At 51.7% G+C, this 16,029-nt stretch overlaps 1 protein-coding gene across 3 annotated transcripts in view; it reads right to left on the reverse strand.

Annotated features, from left to right (window-relative positions):
• Positions 1 to 11,827, reverse strand: part of CALN1 (calneuron 1) — a 145,390-nt gene extending 133,563 nt beyond the window's left edge. The window contains exon 1 of one of the 3 annotated variants that reach the window (XM_051636193.1): positions 11,793 to 11,827. Coding sequence is in view for 1 of the 3 variants with exons in the window: in XM_051636192.1 (XP_051492152.1) it covers positions 10,299 to 10,315 (17 nt within the window). In the remaining 2 variants the exon portion in view is untranslated. The other 2 variants (XM_051636192.1, XM_051636194.1) reach the window with 2 other exon arrangements.
• Positions 11,828 to 16,029: the final 4,202 nt, after the last annotated feature.

The following is a 16,029-nucleotide window of genomic DNA, read 5'->3' on the forward strand; positions in this document are numbered from 1 at the left end:
CACATTTGGGATATACGTGTATATATATACATACATATATATAGGCTCCCTGCTGCCAGGCCACTGCTGCAGCCTGCACTGAGCCTTAACACAATGGACACTAAACATACTGAGCAGTAAACAAACCAAGCAGCAAACACACTGAACCATTTTTGGCAGCCAAATTTCCTCAAACTGTAACCGAAGTCATTGGGCTGTGAGGGTGAGTGAGCCTTAAAGCCTCCTCTGAACAGGTTTTTGTTTCATTTCTGGCAAACCAGAGCACTCCCACTTTCTGGGAGCAAGGCTGCAGATCAGAACCAGCCTCACCATTTCCACACATCCCTACATGATATTTTCAGTGAATTAAACCATGCAGATGAATTAATCCTACTCTGCCCTGGTGAGGCCTCAGCTGGAGAACTGCATCCAGTTCTGGGCTCCCCAGTTCCAGAGAGACAGGGAGCTACTGGAGGGAGTCCAGAGGAGGGTGATGAAGATGACTGGGGGTTGGAGCATCTCTCTGATGAGGAAAGGCTGAAGGAGCTGGGACTGTTCAGCCTGGAGATGAGAAGGCTGAGGGGAGACCTTATCAATGTTTACAAGTATCTAAAGGGTGGGTGCAAGGAAGATGGAGACAGGCCCTTCTCAGCAGTGCCCAGTGTCAGAACGAGGGGCAGTGGGTGCAAGTTGGAACATGGGAAGCTTCTTTACAGTGAGGGTGACAGAGCCCTGGGACAGGCTGCCCAGGGAGGCTGTGGAGTCTCCATCTCTGGAGATATTCCAAACCCACCTGGATGCAGCCCTGGGTAAAGTGCTCTAGGTGATCCTGCTTCAGTGGGAGAGTTGGACCAGATGATCTCTAGAGGTCCTTCCAACTCCAGCAATTCTGTGATTCTGTGATTAATTTCATACCTTCTACAAGGGTCTGTGGACTGCAAGCAGGAGACCTGAACCCAAAGTGCACACACACACACACACACACACACACACACACGTGAGGTTCACTCTGCATTTGCTGGTGGTGAAACAGGTACAGGCTAAAACTGAGCCCCAGGGACCACTTTCAGCCCTGCCCCGCCACACCAACACGTGCCCTCATCATTGTCACACCACACTCAGCATCTCTGCTGGATATAATTATTTTCTGCCATAAGCCTAAGAAAATAATCCCCTATTTCCAACAATGACCAAGAAAATGGAGACCTCCTTGCTGATAGATACCTGGTTAGGATACTACCAATAAGGCTCCCCACGGGAATCACTGGGTAAAAGGACTTTGCAAGGCTTAGCACATTCTCAGCACTCAAGGGTGTAACTGGGAAGTAAGTCCTCTGAAATGCAGAAATCAAGGTCTGAGTGACAAGCCTAATGGTTGTGCTGCCACACAGACACTTCATGAGCAACAAACTTCCAGCTTCTAGGGCTACAAAGCAACAGGTGCTTCAGATGGTTTTGAGCTGAGTTGTGGGGGTTTTTTTCCCCATCTTCTCCAGAAAAAGTGAAATTAAAAAGAAGAAGGTCATTTGAAAAGACATCACTTTGCTAAACAACTGAAGCTTCTCGGCTGCCTCTGAATTCTGCAGGGCAGGAAGGAAGAGCTGCAGATGCCAGGTCACCTATGAAATATCCACATTTCCTTCTGAAACTGAACAGGTTGAGAACCCAGCAGGACAGTTGTTTGTTATTTTTTTAACCATGACCCAAGCTGATCCTCATCTTAAACTGCCAGGAGGAGAGGACTGCGATGACTTGAAGTCTCTTTATCTCCAGGGCTAAGGGGATAAAGACCCCTATCCAGTCCCAAACAGGCTTAAACCTGCATGCTGGGCTGCATCCAAAGAAGTGTGACCAGCAGGGCAGGGGGGGATCCTGCCCCTCTGCTCTGCTCTGGTCAGACCCCACCTGGAGAGCTGTGTCCAGCTCCGGTGCCCTCAGCACAAGAAAGATACAGACCTGATGGAGAGAGTCCAGAGAAGGGTCACCAAGATATCAAAGGCTGGAGCAGCTCTGCTCTGGAGACAGGCTGGGAGAGTTGGGGTGTTCAGCCTGGAGAAGAGAAGGCTCCAGGGAGACCTTAGAGCACCTTCCAGTGCCTGAAGGGGCTCCAGGAAAGCTGGGGAGGGGCTTTTCATCAGAAAAGACACTGACAGGACAAGGGGTCATGGTTTTCAACTAAGAGAGGGAAGATTTAGGTGAGATATTAGGAAGAAATTCTTCACTCTAAGGGTGGTGAGGAGCTGGGATGGGTTGCCCAGGGAGGTTGTTGATGCCCCATCCCTGGAGGTTTTTAAGGTCAGGCACGAGGTTTTGTGCAGCCTGGTCTGGTGGTGGGTTCCCTGCTCATGGCAGGGGGGTTGGAACTGGGTGATCTTTGGGGTCCCTTCCAACCTTAATGATTCTATGACTAAAGAGCCATCCCAACCAAGGCACCAGCATTTCATCCATTCACCCAAGCTCTTCTTAACACCAAACTCATCCTCACCTTTTGCAGCAATCCCAAGTGTTTTTCCTGCCCTCTCCCACTACCTGCCAATTCTGCTGCCCCTGGCATCTCACTGCAAGGGTAGAGCTTAGACAGGGCCAGGAAAAAAAAGTCCATCTTCACACAAATCACAGTTGTCTTGGAAAGCTTCTGAGCTGATACTAAAAAACAACAGAAAAACCAACGACGCAACAAAAATCACTGAACCTTCCTCTCTTCCCTCTTCTGATAATTCACCTGGAAACATGAAAAAATCCATTTGGAAATGGAGCTTTTATCCCTGGGGAGGCTGCAGCATCCACGCACCAGTGTCCCACTCCCTCCTATGGGTTCTGTTCCTCACCAAGAGAACAGGACCCATGGTGTGAACCACCCCGGGGCCTCTGAGAGGAGAATGAGGACGTGGTGACAGTTTGTGAGAGGAAAACTCTGCAGGCAACTAAAATCTCTAAAATCTTGAGGCAAAGGGTTTCCATGGTGGGAACTGAAGGCTATAAACATGCAAATTGGGAATGAAGCAAGAGTTTTTAACGGCAAAGGTGATTAACCACTGGAACAAACTACCTGAAGGAGTGACATGTTGTTGTCTCCCAGAAGAGAGCAGATGCTTTGCTGGAAGATGGGCTGTAGCCAAGCACAAGCTCCTGAGCTCGGCATTAATGGGGGGGATCTGACAGCTTCTGAGATGTCCCTGTCCAGGTTAGATGCTCTGACACTCCATCTGGGCCTTAACAAACAGGAGTGTGTGAAGACACCCTGAGGAGCTGAGGAGCACCGGTGCCAAGATGAGAAGATGTGAAGGTCACAGACCTGTCAGGACTCTCAAAACCAACCCAGGCAACTTCCACCTTGCCTCCACCTTATCTTTCTCTACCAAAACTGTCCAGCCAACACTGCCACAGATAGATGTGGCCACCCCATGTCCATGCCCAGGGACTCCCTGTTCTTCTGGGCTGGCACCCAGTGGGGGCTTCTCCTGCTCCCCTCCTCCCTTGGCTATTAGCCTCAGGGGTTGGACAAAGTCATAGAATCACAGACTGGTTTGGGTTGGAAGGACCTTTAAAGGCCATACAACCTTTACCTAGATCAGGTTGCTCACAGCCCCATCAAGCCTGACCTTGAATGACAGAGCCTCCACCACTCTGGACAACTTGGGTCAGTGCCTCACCACCCTCCTAGCAAAGGACTTCCTCCTCATGTCTAATCTAAATCTCCTCTGCTTTAGTTTAAGACCATTGCCCCTTACCCAATTACTACACACCCTTAAGCCAACAGAGAGCATGTTGAACTGGGCACACATTGCAGGGCAGTGGGATAAGAGAGGCACCACCAAGCACCTCTGCTCAGGCCATTCCACCAGCCCCCTCCACAGCCCTAAATGTTCAAACACAAACCCATCAGATTTCACTTGGTCTGCAACACTTGGATCCTTTTTATCCCAGTGGAAGAACACAAGGAGACAACACAAAGACAACTGAGGGTAATGAGGTCCCTGCCTGGCAGTAAGAAAAAAAGCATCACAGAGCTTTTCCCTGAGATGAAGAGAAGGTCAAACCAGCAAGGAAATGTCACTCGTGCATCTTTAGCCCCCACTAAAGCATTTCAGAGAATCACAGAATTGTCACAGCTGGAAAAGACCCCTAAAATCACCAAGTCCACCTGGGGCAGGGGTGTCAGTGGGGTAGGAACAACACAACCCACCCAAAAAAATAACACCAATAATAATAATAATAATAATAATAATAATAATAATAATAATAATAATAATAATAATAATAATAATAATAATAATAATAATAATAATCCAACACAAAACCAAAACCAAACAAACAAACAAAAAAAACAACCCCAAAACCCAAACCACAACCACCTACCCCACAAAACCAGCAACACCAGCCAACCCACAAAACCCCCCATGCCCACAAGAGCAGGCCCTGAAGTGCCACATCCACGTTTCTTGAACATCTCCAGGGCTGGTGACTCCACCACCTCCCTGGGCAGCCTGTGCCAGGGCCTGACCAACACCCCCTTCACTACAACCTCCTCTCAGGGAGCTGTAGAGAGCAATGAGACCTCCCTTCAGTCTCTTCCAAATGAAACAATCCCAGTTCCCTCAGCCTCTCCTTGCAGGACTTGCTCTCTAAACTTTTCACCAGCTTGGTGAAGGGTTCATTTCTGACACACCTCCCTGCTTTTCTCAACTGTTTCCCCCCACACCCACAACTGCTGAGTGTTTGCTCACCAGGTGTGCTCTGAACACAGCCTTCTGAGCACACTCCTGTCCATTCACCCATGTCCAGTTGCCTTCACTTCACAGGCATAAACCAGACATGAAGACACCATTAGCAGCAGCTCCAGCACCCCCAGCACCCTGAGCAAACATCCTATTTAAGACAACAATACACAACGGATTATTCATAACAGACTGAGTGCATCACAGATGAGTAATTATAAACATGAAATAGATCAATAATGACATTTTTTTACAGCACATTTAACAAACTAGCACTACCAATAGCCTGCTGGTTCATTATGTATTATTAATGAAATGCCAAAACATTTAGGGGTTTTTTAACAGGACAATTAATTACTCCCAATGAATATGACTCCTGACAGGCTTCTTCTTTAAAGGAGGCTTTTGGACGTCTGGGGAGGGTTATTTTCTAAAAGCACTGGCTGATGGTTCCTACAGAAAGTTCCCCAGGAGCTATGAGGACTGGAGCCATCAAGACACAGAAATGAGCTGGGAGATAACTAAAGAGGGGAGGTAACCATAACACTGGAATGAGTTTCACATAAATTGAGGCAGATCGTCGTGCAAGATTCAAACCAAGACACGTTCCAAGCACTTCCCCACTGCAAACACTCAGGGATATTAGTTTCCTGGGGAATGTGTCTCTGTACATGTGCTACGGCCCAGCTTTAAAAGAGGATCCAGATTTAAACAGAGGATCCCAGTTTGCTTGCTGGGAGAGGCTCAGCTGACTCAAATGAAGACCTGCCCCAGCCAGAAGTTCCCAGGCCCACCAGGGTGGTTATGATGAGAAAGAGCTCAGAGATTGTTGTGAATATGCAGAACAGGGGGTGGATCAGCTGCCTTTGGGTGCACAGGACTGTGGCACTGCTGCAGGAGGTGCCCAGAGTATCCACCAAATGGTGCTTTGTCCACCAGAGCAGCTGTTGAACAGCAACCACTACAACGTGGGAAGAGCACATAGATAGATCTCAAACCTGCAGGGACGTCCTCACTGCAAGAAAGACCTGGAGGTGCTGGAGCAGGTGCAGGGGAGACAACGAGGATGGGGAAGGGACCAGAGGGAAAGTCTTACAGGGAGAGGCTGAGGGAGCTGGGGTTGTTGAGCCTGGAGAAGAGGAGACTCAGGGGGGACCTTCTCACTCTCTACAACCACCTGAAGGGAGGTTGTGCTCAGGTGGGGTTGGGCTCTTCTCCCAGGCAACCAGTGACAGGACGAGAGGGCCTGGCCTGAAGCTGCTCCAGGGGAGGTTTAGGTGGAATAGCAGGAAGCACTTCCCATGGAAAGGGTGATCAGACATTGGGATGGACTGTCCAGGGCAGTGGTGGAGGCACCATCCCTGGAGGTGTTCAAGGAAAGGCTGGAGGTGGCACTTGGTGCCATGGTCTGGAGATGTGGTGGTGTTGGTCATAGACTGGACTTGGTGATTGTAAAGGTCTTTTCTAACCTTGGTAATTCTGTGACTCTGTGGTTCTGTGTTTTTGTGCAGAGTGGTGTCAGGAATGGACCTTCTCCCACGGGTGAACCCTGGAGCTCTGATGCTGCAAAGCTCCCTGCAATCAGCAGGATCTCAGCATGTGCTGCAATGCCTCATCGACCAAAACCTTAATTCACAAGGACCCAGATCCTATCAGAGAGAGCTGAGCTGCCTTGAGAAAGTCTGTGCTTCTTTCTTTGGGAGCTACTGGGCTTTGGAAGATTATAGTAAAGCTGTTCCAAGAAACCAGAAATGATCATTTCCTGCTGGAGCGCAGTATTTAGCTCTTGGGGTGGCACAAATTACAGCATCCTTATTTTTATTTCTGTATTTATTTGAAGGAAATTTACAACAGAAATCTGATGCTGGCTGTGTTTGAAACCCACAAGCACTCTGTAAACACGCCAGACCCAGAGAGATTTGTGTGTTTCTTCACGAAACATAAAGAGAACCAGCGAGACTGAATAATTGAAACCAGTTATGGAGGCTTCATTTTCTTGTTTTTCCTGGGATTTGCTCTTGGGCTGGCTGTTCCCAATCTTAATATGTGGCAGGGATGATCAACTATTTGGAATCTCATTTGCATAAGAGCTGATGTGCCGACAGCTCTCCATGGGGAAATCACTGCCCTGGCACAGGTCACCAACATGCAGGAGAAAAATGTGGAGAGGGGGCATTTTTCTTAAACTGCAGCTTCTAAAAGGGGTCAGAGCAGACTATCTAAGATCAAGAATAAATATATAAATATGTTTCAAAGAACACATGACTGTGACATCTTTGGTAGCCCCCAGATGTGTCCTCAAACCCTTTGAGAAGCTGGCCAGTTCGCAGCACAAATACATCTGAGTCTTCAGCTTCCAGAGAAGCTGTGGCTGCCCCATCCCTGGCAGTGTTGAAGGGCAGGTTGGATGGGGCTTGGAGCAACCTGGGCTGGTGGGAGGTGTCCCTGCCCATGGCAGGGGGGTTTAGACCAGATGACCTTTAAAGGTCCTTTCACACCCAAACCATTCCATGATTCCAAGATTCAAGCACACACCCATGGGCCACATTGTCCCCAGGGGGGTTTCAGTTACCTTCACTGGAAGAGGCTGGAGGCACCAGCAGTGCTCACCCAAGCCAAGGAGCTGTTTGCCCAGGGCTTTGCAGGGTTGGGTGAGGAACAGAAGGATGGTGGTGTCCATGCAAACACCTGCAGTCCTGCAAACAGAGGAGCATGAAGGAAACCTCACTGGTGTGGATCAGCCCCAGGGCGGGCACACGCTCCCTGCAGCTCGTCACCATCTGGGAGCCTCTGCCCTACTGTCCCCTTCCAGAACCAGGTCCCTGGCAGGGAGCAAGTGCAAATGCCAAGAGAATGGAGGTTAGGAAGGAATGAAGCCAGCTGGGCTTTGTGCGGGATATCAGGGGCAGCCACTCCCTCCACTGCACAAGCTCCCAGATCCTCCTGCTCATGTTACTGTTTAATGTCCCAGCACCAATGGACAAAACCACCCCAAGGAACCTCTTTACATGCTGCCTCTGCACACACGAGCCCCCTGTCCTGTCACCTGCCACCACACAATTGTCCTCCAGGACAAGAAGTAAACACAGGCAAAGCCAGCACCTGCTTGTGCCCTGCTGGAAAGGCAAAGCAGCCACACTTTGCCCTTTGCTGCTTTTATAAACCTCCAGAGCCAGCCTGCAGAGGAAGGACCATGCTGGTCCCACTTATGGGATGGAAATACAGGAGGGTGAGGAAAGGGGTGGCTCAGAGAGCCCCAAACCAGCACCTCCACCAAACTTGGGTCACTGCTGGGGGTTTGGGGACACAGATGGCACTGCCATGCCTCAGCACCCCACTTGGCAATGCCTGCACCCCGGGAGGCACCCACCAAAGCTGCCAGCAGAGCGGAGCGGTTATGGGCAACAAACAGCTTGGATCCAGAACTTCCACCCCAGGGTTAAACAGCTCCAAAAGGCATGAAAGAGGGGGGTGTGTGCTGCTCGGGAGCTTCAGCCTTGGGCAGCCCCCCTGCCAGTGGGTAGTGCAGACGTGCAAAGGTTTTCTTTTATCCTGCTGTAAAAACACACACACGGTCAGACCCAGTAAACCTCCACAAGCAGAGAAGACATTCAGGGGATGAGAGGGCAGTTTTAGAGCCACCCACTGCATTTCTTTACATTTTCCATGTCCTGCCCATGGATTTCAGATGCAACAGACTAAATCTACACTGACTTCAATTACTACTGCCTTTACTCTGAGGAACATTTTCACATTTTAGTGCTTTTATCAAAGTACACTGCATTTATTTCAAAGCAGACCTATAGAAGAGCTTCTATTGTCCTCTTTCCATGATAACCCAAGTACTATTGCATAATACTCAGTATTGACTTTAGTTTCTTGCTTACACTTTTAACACTAACTATATTCACAGGTTAAAAATACAATTAAACTACCCAGTCTTGCAAAGCTTCTCCATACGTCTCAGTTCCCCCAGTCAGGAGTCAAAACTAATTAATATATCTGTAGAAATCTGAATAAAACTGACTTGGTGTTGTTTAAAGGACTCGTACAAAACCTTAGCAATCCACTTGGCTAAAATGACCCATCTCAAACCCATTCTACATTCTCAACATATGCTGAAAAGGCTCTGACTGTTTCATTTTACATCTCCTAATAGACTGCCTGCCATATTTTATGCTGAATCAATAAAGTTATATGTCCAGCAATCAACCAGAATGATGTTTACTGGTATTTCTAATATAAGTAGTTCCCCCATGGGGATTTTGTTCAGTTTATGATAACTCTGGAAGATAAAACACACATAGTACTATGATTTCACTCATGGCCAAGCAATGATTTTGCTTAGAAATCAGATCATTTAAAGAAAAATAAAAGAAGAAGACTTGCATTGCAGTGCAACTTCCAGAGGAAGGGTTTCGGGAGGCTGCGTGAGATGCACAGGACCAGCCATCTGCACGTTCCCAGGCTGGGCTGGGAAGGAAAGCCTGAACCAGTGGCCACAAAAATGTTGTTTAAATATCTATCTACACTTATATATGCACCCAGGTATCACGATATGGTAGGAATAAGCTGCATCAGCAGAATTCTCAAGCACGTTAGGCTTGGACAAAAGCTGCATGACAATGAAGTCGGAGGGAGTGTGAGCACAGAGGTTGTCCCTGGGCAGCTGAGACAGGAAAGGTAGGAGACTGTTAAAATCAGCATTTGTGCAAACTATTTCCCTTTAAATGTCTGGGTGTTTTTATTCCTTTTGGCAAGACAGGTTTTGCCCCAGGAGTTGGCAGCAGGGAGGCGTTTGGAAAGCGCTTTTCTTCGCCTCTGAAACCCATCAGTTTGCAGCCCCAGCCTGATCCTGCCCCACTGAAAAGTTCAGGGAAGGTTTGAGAACCAGAGGAGATCCACACACTCCCAAACAGCCCAGGACCAGCAGCCAGCTCCTGCAGGACCCAGCCCTCCCCACAGCAAGCCCCGAGGTCCTTCTGCTACCTGCAGCTTTCACCCAGTGCAGGGTTTGGCCCTGGTGCAGCACCCTCCTCACCCCTCACTGCCTGGTCAGGATTGTGCCCCGTGAGCCACGGACTGTCTCACCAAAGCCAGAGCAAGGGATTTCTCTACAGGTGCAGGGCATGCTCTGAGGAAATGGTTAAGCATCATTCAAGACTCCAAAACCTGAGAAGACAAAGCTTTCCCTGCCAAACCCTCCCCAGAAATCCAGTTGTACGGCCTCACATGCAAGCTAACGGGGAAAGGATTCGTGCACAGACCCTCTCCCTCCCCAGATGAAGCCAGCTGGAATATTCTGTGTTTAAAAAAAAAATAGCATTGGAAGCTCTTACCTGACAAAATTTGTATTCCCAGCCACCAGAGCACCTAAAGCACCAGGCTCTCATGGAGCACCACGCAAGGTTGCAATGGCAGATTGTTGCAGGTCATGGAAGTTTACAGCCAGAAGCAAAGAAAAAAACCCACAAAAAAAAAACAACACCAAAGCCAAAACACAATCCCAACAATCCCCCAAAAGCCACAACATGACCCGAATGATATCCCTGCAACGGTTGTCTCGTTACAAACAAGATGAGATGAAGGAGGGGTTTTTACTTGCTCTGAGGCATCATATGGAGCTTAATCACAGGCAGTTACGTATATGGTTCTTTTGGCCTTCAATCAAGTGTGTCATTTCGGTGGCAGCTGCCTACGTGATGCAAGCAACCTGGGTGATCCAGCCCTGTGCCAATCACGGCCTTGTGCAGCTAATGTGCAGCTGAACAATGGGGAAATTTGATTTCCCAGGCAACCAGGAGATCCTCTTCTAGTCCAGCAAGCACATGGAATGAGACAGGATCCCACACCTCTCTCTCCCCTGGTGGAGTCACAGGCCACCAGAGCCTGGCCAGACCCCGGCCAGCTCTTCCCACCGCCGAGCCCGTCCCGCTCTCACACCCCGACGGCGCCCGTCTGCATCCCCACCACCTCCCAGCACCTTCCAAAAGGCACCGAGAGCAGAGACACCTCACAAGGCACCCGGCGACTTGGTGCGACGGGTGCTAAGGGGGGACGCGGCCGCTGCCTGGAAACCAGTCCCACTGGGTGGGTGGGGAAGGTCTGAGGGGCTGGTGAGGGGCAGGAGGGCAGCAGAGCCGGGCAGCTCAGCCCTCCTCGTGCTGCTCAAGAGGGGAGAGCAGGAGGGAAGGACTGCGACTCGTGGATTGAAACCTGGCGATTGAAACAGTGCCCGAAATAAGAGGAGGTTGGGCTGAAGGCATCAAAGCTGACACCTGGGCGACAGGTAGGACGGTCCTTGGGAGGCTTTTGTTTGCTGACAGCAGCACCGGGAGGTGTTTGGGGCCAAATTCCGCCGCCCGGCAGGTTTGTGGGGTTGGGCAGATGCATTAAGACTCATCTATTCCAACAGATGGTGGATCTGCTCTGGGATCTTCACTCTTATCTAACTCCAGGGGAGCAGGACACCGCAGAGGTGCCGAGCACTCATTACATCACCCGAGCTACCAACCGGGAGAGGGCCCAGAAATTCAGAAAACAACAACAACAACAACAACAACAAAACCCCAAACCACAACCAAACAAACCAAACCACCTTTCTGGGCAGCAAAAAGTGCTGTCACGTCGCTCCATGGCAACTTGCTCAGCCTTGGCCACAACCACGCGTGTCTGAGCCTGTGCCCACAACCTCACACAGCCAAAAAAAAAAACACCAAACCCCCACAACCCCCCACCCCCCCCCCCCCCCCAAAGCCCCCCGCGCCGGGGACTAAACCAGTCCCGGGTGCTCCCGTGGGGACGGTGGGAGCGGATGAGCATCCGCACCCGCGGAGACCCCCCCCTCCCCTGCCCTGCACCCTTTCTCCGTCCCCAACCCCTCGGGAAACCGCTCCGGGTCGCCCCCCCGACCCCCCTGGTTGGGGCCAACAAGTTGGTTCCCTATGGACAACCAGCCCCCCCCCCCCCCCCCCCCCCGGATTTGGGGGCGCGCGGTTGCGCAGCCGGCTCCCTGCAACCCCCCACCCCCAAATGGGGGGGCTGCCCGCGCTCCGCATCCTTCTTTGGGGGGTGTCCCCCCCCCCCACGACTCACCTCTCCACCAGCCGGCTCCTCCGCTACAGGTTTGCTCGGCTCCTCGGCCCCCCCCGCCCCCCCCCACCCCCCTCCTCCTCCTCCTCCTCCTCCTCCAGATCGCTCCTGGCCCCGAGTTATTCAGAGGAGGATGGAGGGAGGAGGCAGAGCAAGGAGGGAAAGATCTGGGCGGTGAGGATGGGGGGGCGGGGGGGGGGGCAAGGGAGGGGGGGGAAATAATAAAATAAAATAAAATAAAATAAAATAAAATAAAATAAAATAAAATAAAATAAAATAAGATACAATAGAAGAGACGAGCCTGAGGTGCACTCCGCAGCCCCAGGCCCGGCGGGCAGCGGGGGCGGCAGCGGCTCAGCGCCCCATGGCCCCGCGCAGCCCCCGCCCGGGACCACCCTCCGCCGCAGCCCACCTTGCGGCAGGGCCCCGTAACCCCTTCCTCGCCGGCAGCTCGGGGCGAGCCCACCCCCCTCCCCATATCCCCCCCCCCCGGGATGCTGCGCGCAGGGCGGAGGGAGCGGGCGCCCGCGGCTGCGTCCCCCGCTGCTCCCGCCGCAGGGGCTGGGAAGGAGCACGAGCCCCAACAGAGCAAGACCCCAGAGGGGTCACTCATGTGGGGCCGAGCCCCTCCGAAAGTTGACTCCCTGAAAGCTCTCCAGCTGCCTCTGAGGAGTGGGATGGGGTGGGATGAGGTGGGATGAGATGGGATGGGGTGGGGTGGGATGGGGTGAGATGTGATGGGATGGGGTGGGGTGGGATGGGGTGGGATGGGATGGGGTGGGGTGGGGTGGGGTGGGGTGGGATGAGGTGGGATGAGATGGGGTGAGATGGGGTGGGGTGGGATGGGATGAGATGGGATGGGGTGGGATGGGGTGGGGTGGGGTGGGATGGGGTGGGATGGGATGGGGTGGGGTGGGATGGGGTGAGATGGGATGGGGTGGGGTGGGATGGGGTGGGATGGGATGGGGTGGGGTGGGATGGGGTGAGATGGGATGGGGTGGGGTGGGGTGGGATGGGGTGGGGTGTGCTGGGATGGGATGGGGTGGGGTGAGATGGGATGGGGTGGGATGGGGTGGGATGGGGTGAGATGGGATGGGATGGGGGGGAGTAGCCTGCCTGGTTGTTTTGTTTTTTTTTTTGAAGAAACAGCCATGGAGGAGAAGAAACCACATCTGCAGGTGTCTCCTGTGTGCACAAAGGTCCAGGTCCCCTGCGTGCTCAGAGCTGAGTGTCCAAGCGTGCAGGAAGGTGCACAACTACTGGGTGCACAGAAGTGCTCCCGTGTCCTGGGTGCACCAGGGTGTGCATCTCCCTCAGCCCAGGGTCCCAGCCCAGCCTGCCTGCCCCTCTGTTCAGTGCTGAGGAGCAGAGCAAGTAGCCACAACTCACTGCTACTGGGAGCTCCAGGAGGTCCTGGCTTCTCCTGAATGGTGCTTCAAGGGATACACCTCTCCCAGCTTGCTGAACATCACCCCAGGCTTCTCAGCTGAGCTACAACTACCATGCCAGATCAGCCAGGAGATACCTTCCCTTACCACAGTCATCTTCAGTGGGCTGCTGGAGCTTGTCTTTCCACTTCCCTTGCTGAAGGCACCAGAGGAACATGCTCTCTGGATCAATACTAGGTATCAGAAACCCACTGAAAAAGCCACATCTGAGGAAGGCTGGACCATGGCACTTCCAAGGGGGGTGAAATTCAGCTAAAATCAATTTAGGCTAAAAATGTGGGAGATGTTCTGGTGGTGAAATCAGTTGACTGCAGAAGATTCTCTAACGGGAACCCAACACTCAACACACATCAACTTAAAACTGCCTTGGTCAGATCTGGGAAGCAGCCTGGAGAGGCACCCAGCACCCACACCAGCACTCCCACAGCCACTCAACAAGCCCTTCAGAACAAGTGTCAATCTGATGTCTCAAAGGTGCTCAGTTCACATCCTCCCATGTGGTACTTTTCTGATGAAAAACCCTTCCTGTGTCCTTCCTTTCAGCCTCGTGGGTGCTGCTGTTCCCCACGCTGGGATTGCACCATCAGAAGGAGCACCATCACCACCTCAGGAACCATGGGCAGAGGGGTTTTGCTTTCTCTGCTCCCTACACAGCCTGGAAATCCCATCTCTGTAGACATCAAGCTATTTCTGCTTCACCAGCTGAGCTCTCCTGCCCTTTGCTGCACCCTTCTGCCCCTTGCCTGCACGTTGCCTGCTCACCAGGTCCTGGCCTGGTTGGGGATGCAGGAATTTAGCCATGGTCCTTATAAACCATCAGGGCTGTGCAGGCAGGGCTACATCCTGTGATTTTACAATTTTTATTAAGTTATTGGCATTTCTGTGTCCAGTGAGAAGAGAATTCCTGCCCTTGGAAACATCAGTGGAAGGTTTATGATGGGCCCAAAGGCCCCTTCTCAGCAGGGAGAGGATCCAGTCCCTCCCCATCCATTTCATTTCTCTTTTGCTTGATGAGTAAGGAAACCTTCACCTGGGACTCCCTCAGCTTACAGAGTAAAGTGGGGCTAAAGTCCCTCACTGCAGAACGTTATTCCCTGCCTTCAGCTCATTTCCTTTCCTTCAGCTCTGGAAGACATTAGCCAAAAATGTCCCAACCTTCACAGCTGAAAACAGTAGCTGGAAAATCCATTAAGCTTATAGGTTTATTATTAAAAATGGTTAAAGGACCAAGATCTCATTAATCCCCAAGTATACCCAGTGTGTCTCCAAACTGGTGTCTGTGTAAATAAGCCCAGCCAGAGCCCCTGGTTTTCTTTCTGAAAACACAGAGCTGGTTGTGTCAAGCCCTCTGTTTTTTTAATGTCCTGGGTTGCAAGGAAGGTCCCAGGGCTGGGGTGGGGGTGGGAGGGGACACCCTCTGGAAGGAGAGGGATACCTTGGGAATCAGCACCATGCCAGCTGCATCACACTCCTGAAAATGAGATGACCAGAGACAATCTAATACTAATGTGACAAAGTAACAGGCTGGAAAAATGACACAAGGCAGGAGGGTTATTGTCAGAGACCTGCCTGGGGGGGACCAGTGCTGGTTGTCCCTGCCAGCACTCAGCTGTCACTCTGACAACGAGTGGATTAGGGCTTGATGTAACTTGCTATCAAGCTGCTGAGCACCAGTCAGGCTGATTACCTCTGAAGACCACCCAGCTCAGCAACCTGCTGCCAGAGCCTCCGTTTCACAGAACCAGAGAATCACAGAAGCATAGAATCACTTAGGTTGGAAAAGACCTTCAAGATCATCGAGTCCAACCATTAAACCTGCTCTCCCAAGCCCAGCACTGAGCCATGTCCCCAAGCACCACATCTAGATGACTTCTAAACACATCCAGGGATGGTGACTCGACCACGTCCCTGGGCAGCAGGTTCCAATGTCTGATAACCCTTCCAGTGACAAAGTTCTTCCTCATGTCCAGTCTAAACCTCCCCTGGTGCAGCTTGAGGCCATTTCCTCTTGTTCTATCACCAGTTACTGGTGAGAAGAGACCAGCACCTGCCTCTTTACAGCCTCCCTTCAGGCAGTTGCAGAGGGTGATGAGTTCTACCCTCAGCCTCCTTTTCTTCAGACTAAACAGCCCCAGTTCCCTCAGCTGCTCCTCGTAAGACTTGTTCTTGAGGCCCCTTATCACCTTGCTTGCCCTTCTCTGGACATGCTCCAGCACCTCGATGTCCTTCCTGTATTGAGGTGCCCAAAACTGGACACAGTATTGGAGGTGCAGCCTCACCAGTGCTGAGCACAGAGGGACAATCACCTCTCTGGTCCTGCTGGCCACACTGTTTCTAATACAGACCAGGATGCTGGTGGCCTTCTTGGCCACCTGGGCACACTGGCTCATGTTCAGCCACCTATCAATCAGAACCCCCACGTCCCTTTCCACCAGACACTTTCCAGCCACTCAGTCCCCAGCCTGGGCTGCTTGTGGCATAAGTGCAGGATGTGACACTTGGCCTTGTTGGACTTCATACAATTGACCTCAGCCCATCCAGCCTGTCCAAGTCTCTCTGTAGAGCCTCCCTACCCTCAGGCAGATCAACACTCCTTCCCACCTTGGTGTCATCTGCAAACTGACTGAGGGTGCATTCTATCTCATCAAGATCATTGATAAAGCTGTTGAACAGAAGTGGTCCCAACACTGAGCCCTGAGGAACCCCACTAGTGACTGGTCACCAGCTGGACTGAACTCCATTCCCCACCACTCTCTGGGCCTGTCCAGCCAGGGTTTTACCCAGCAGAGCAT

The sequence above is a fragment of the Apus apus genome, chromosome 18, assembly GCF_020740795.1.
Source record: "Apus apus isolate bApuApu2 chromosome 18, bApuApu2.pri.cur, whole genome shotgun sequence".
NCBI lineage: Eukaryota > Metazoa > Chordata > Aves > Apodiformes > Apodidae > Apus > Apus apus.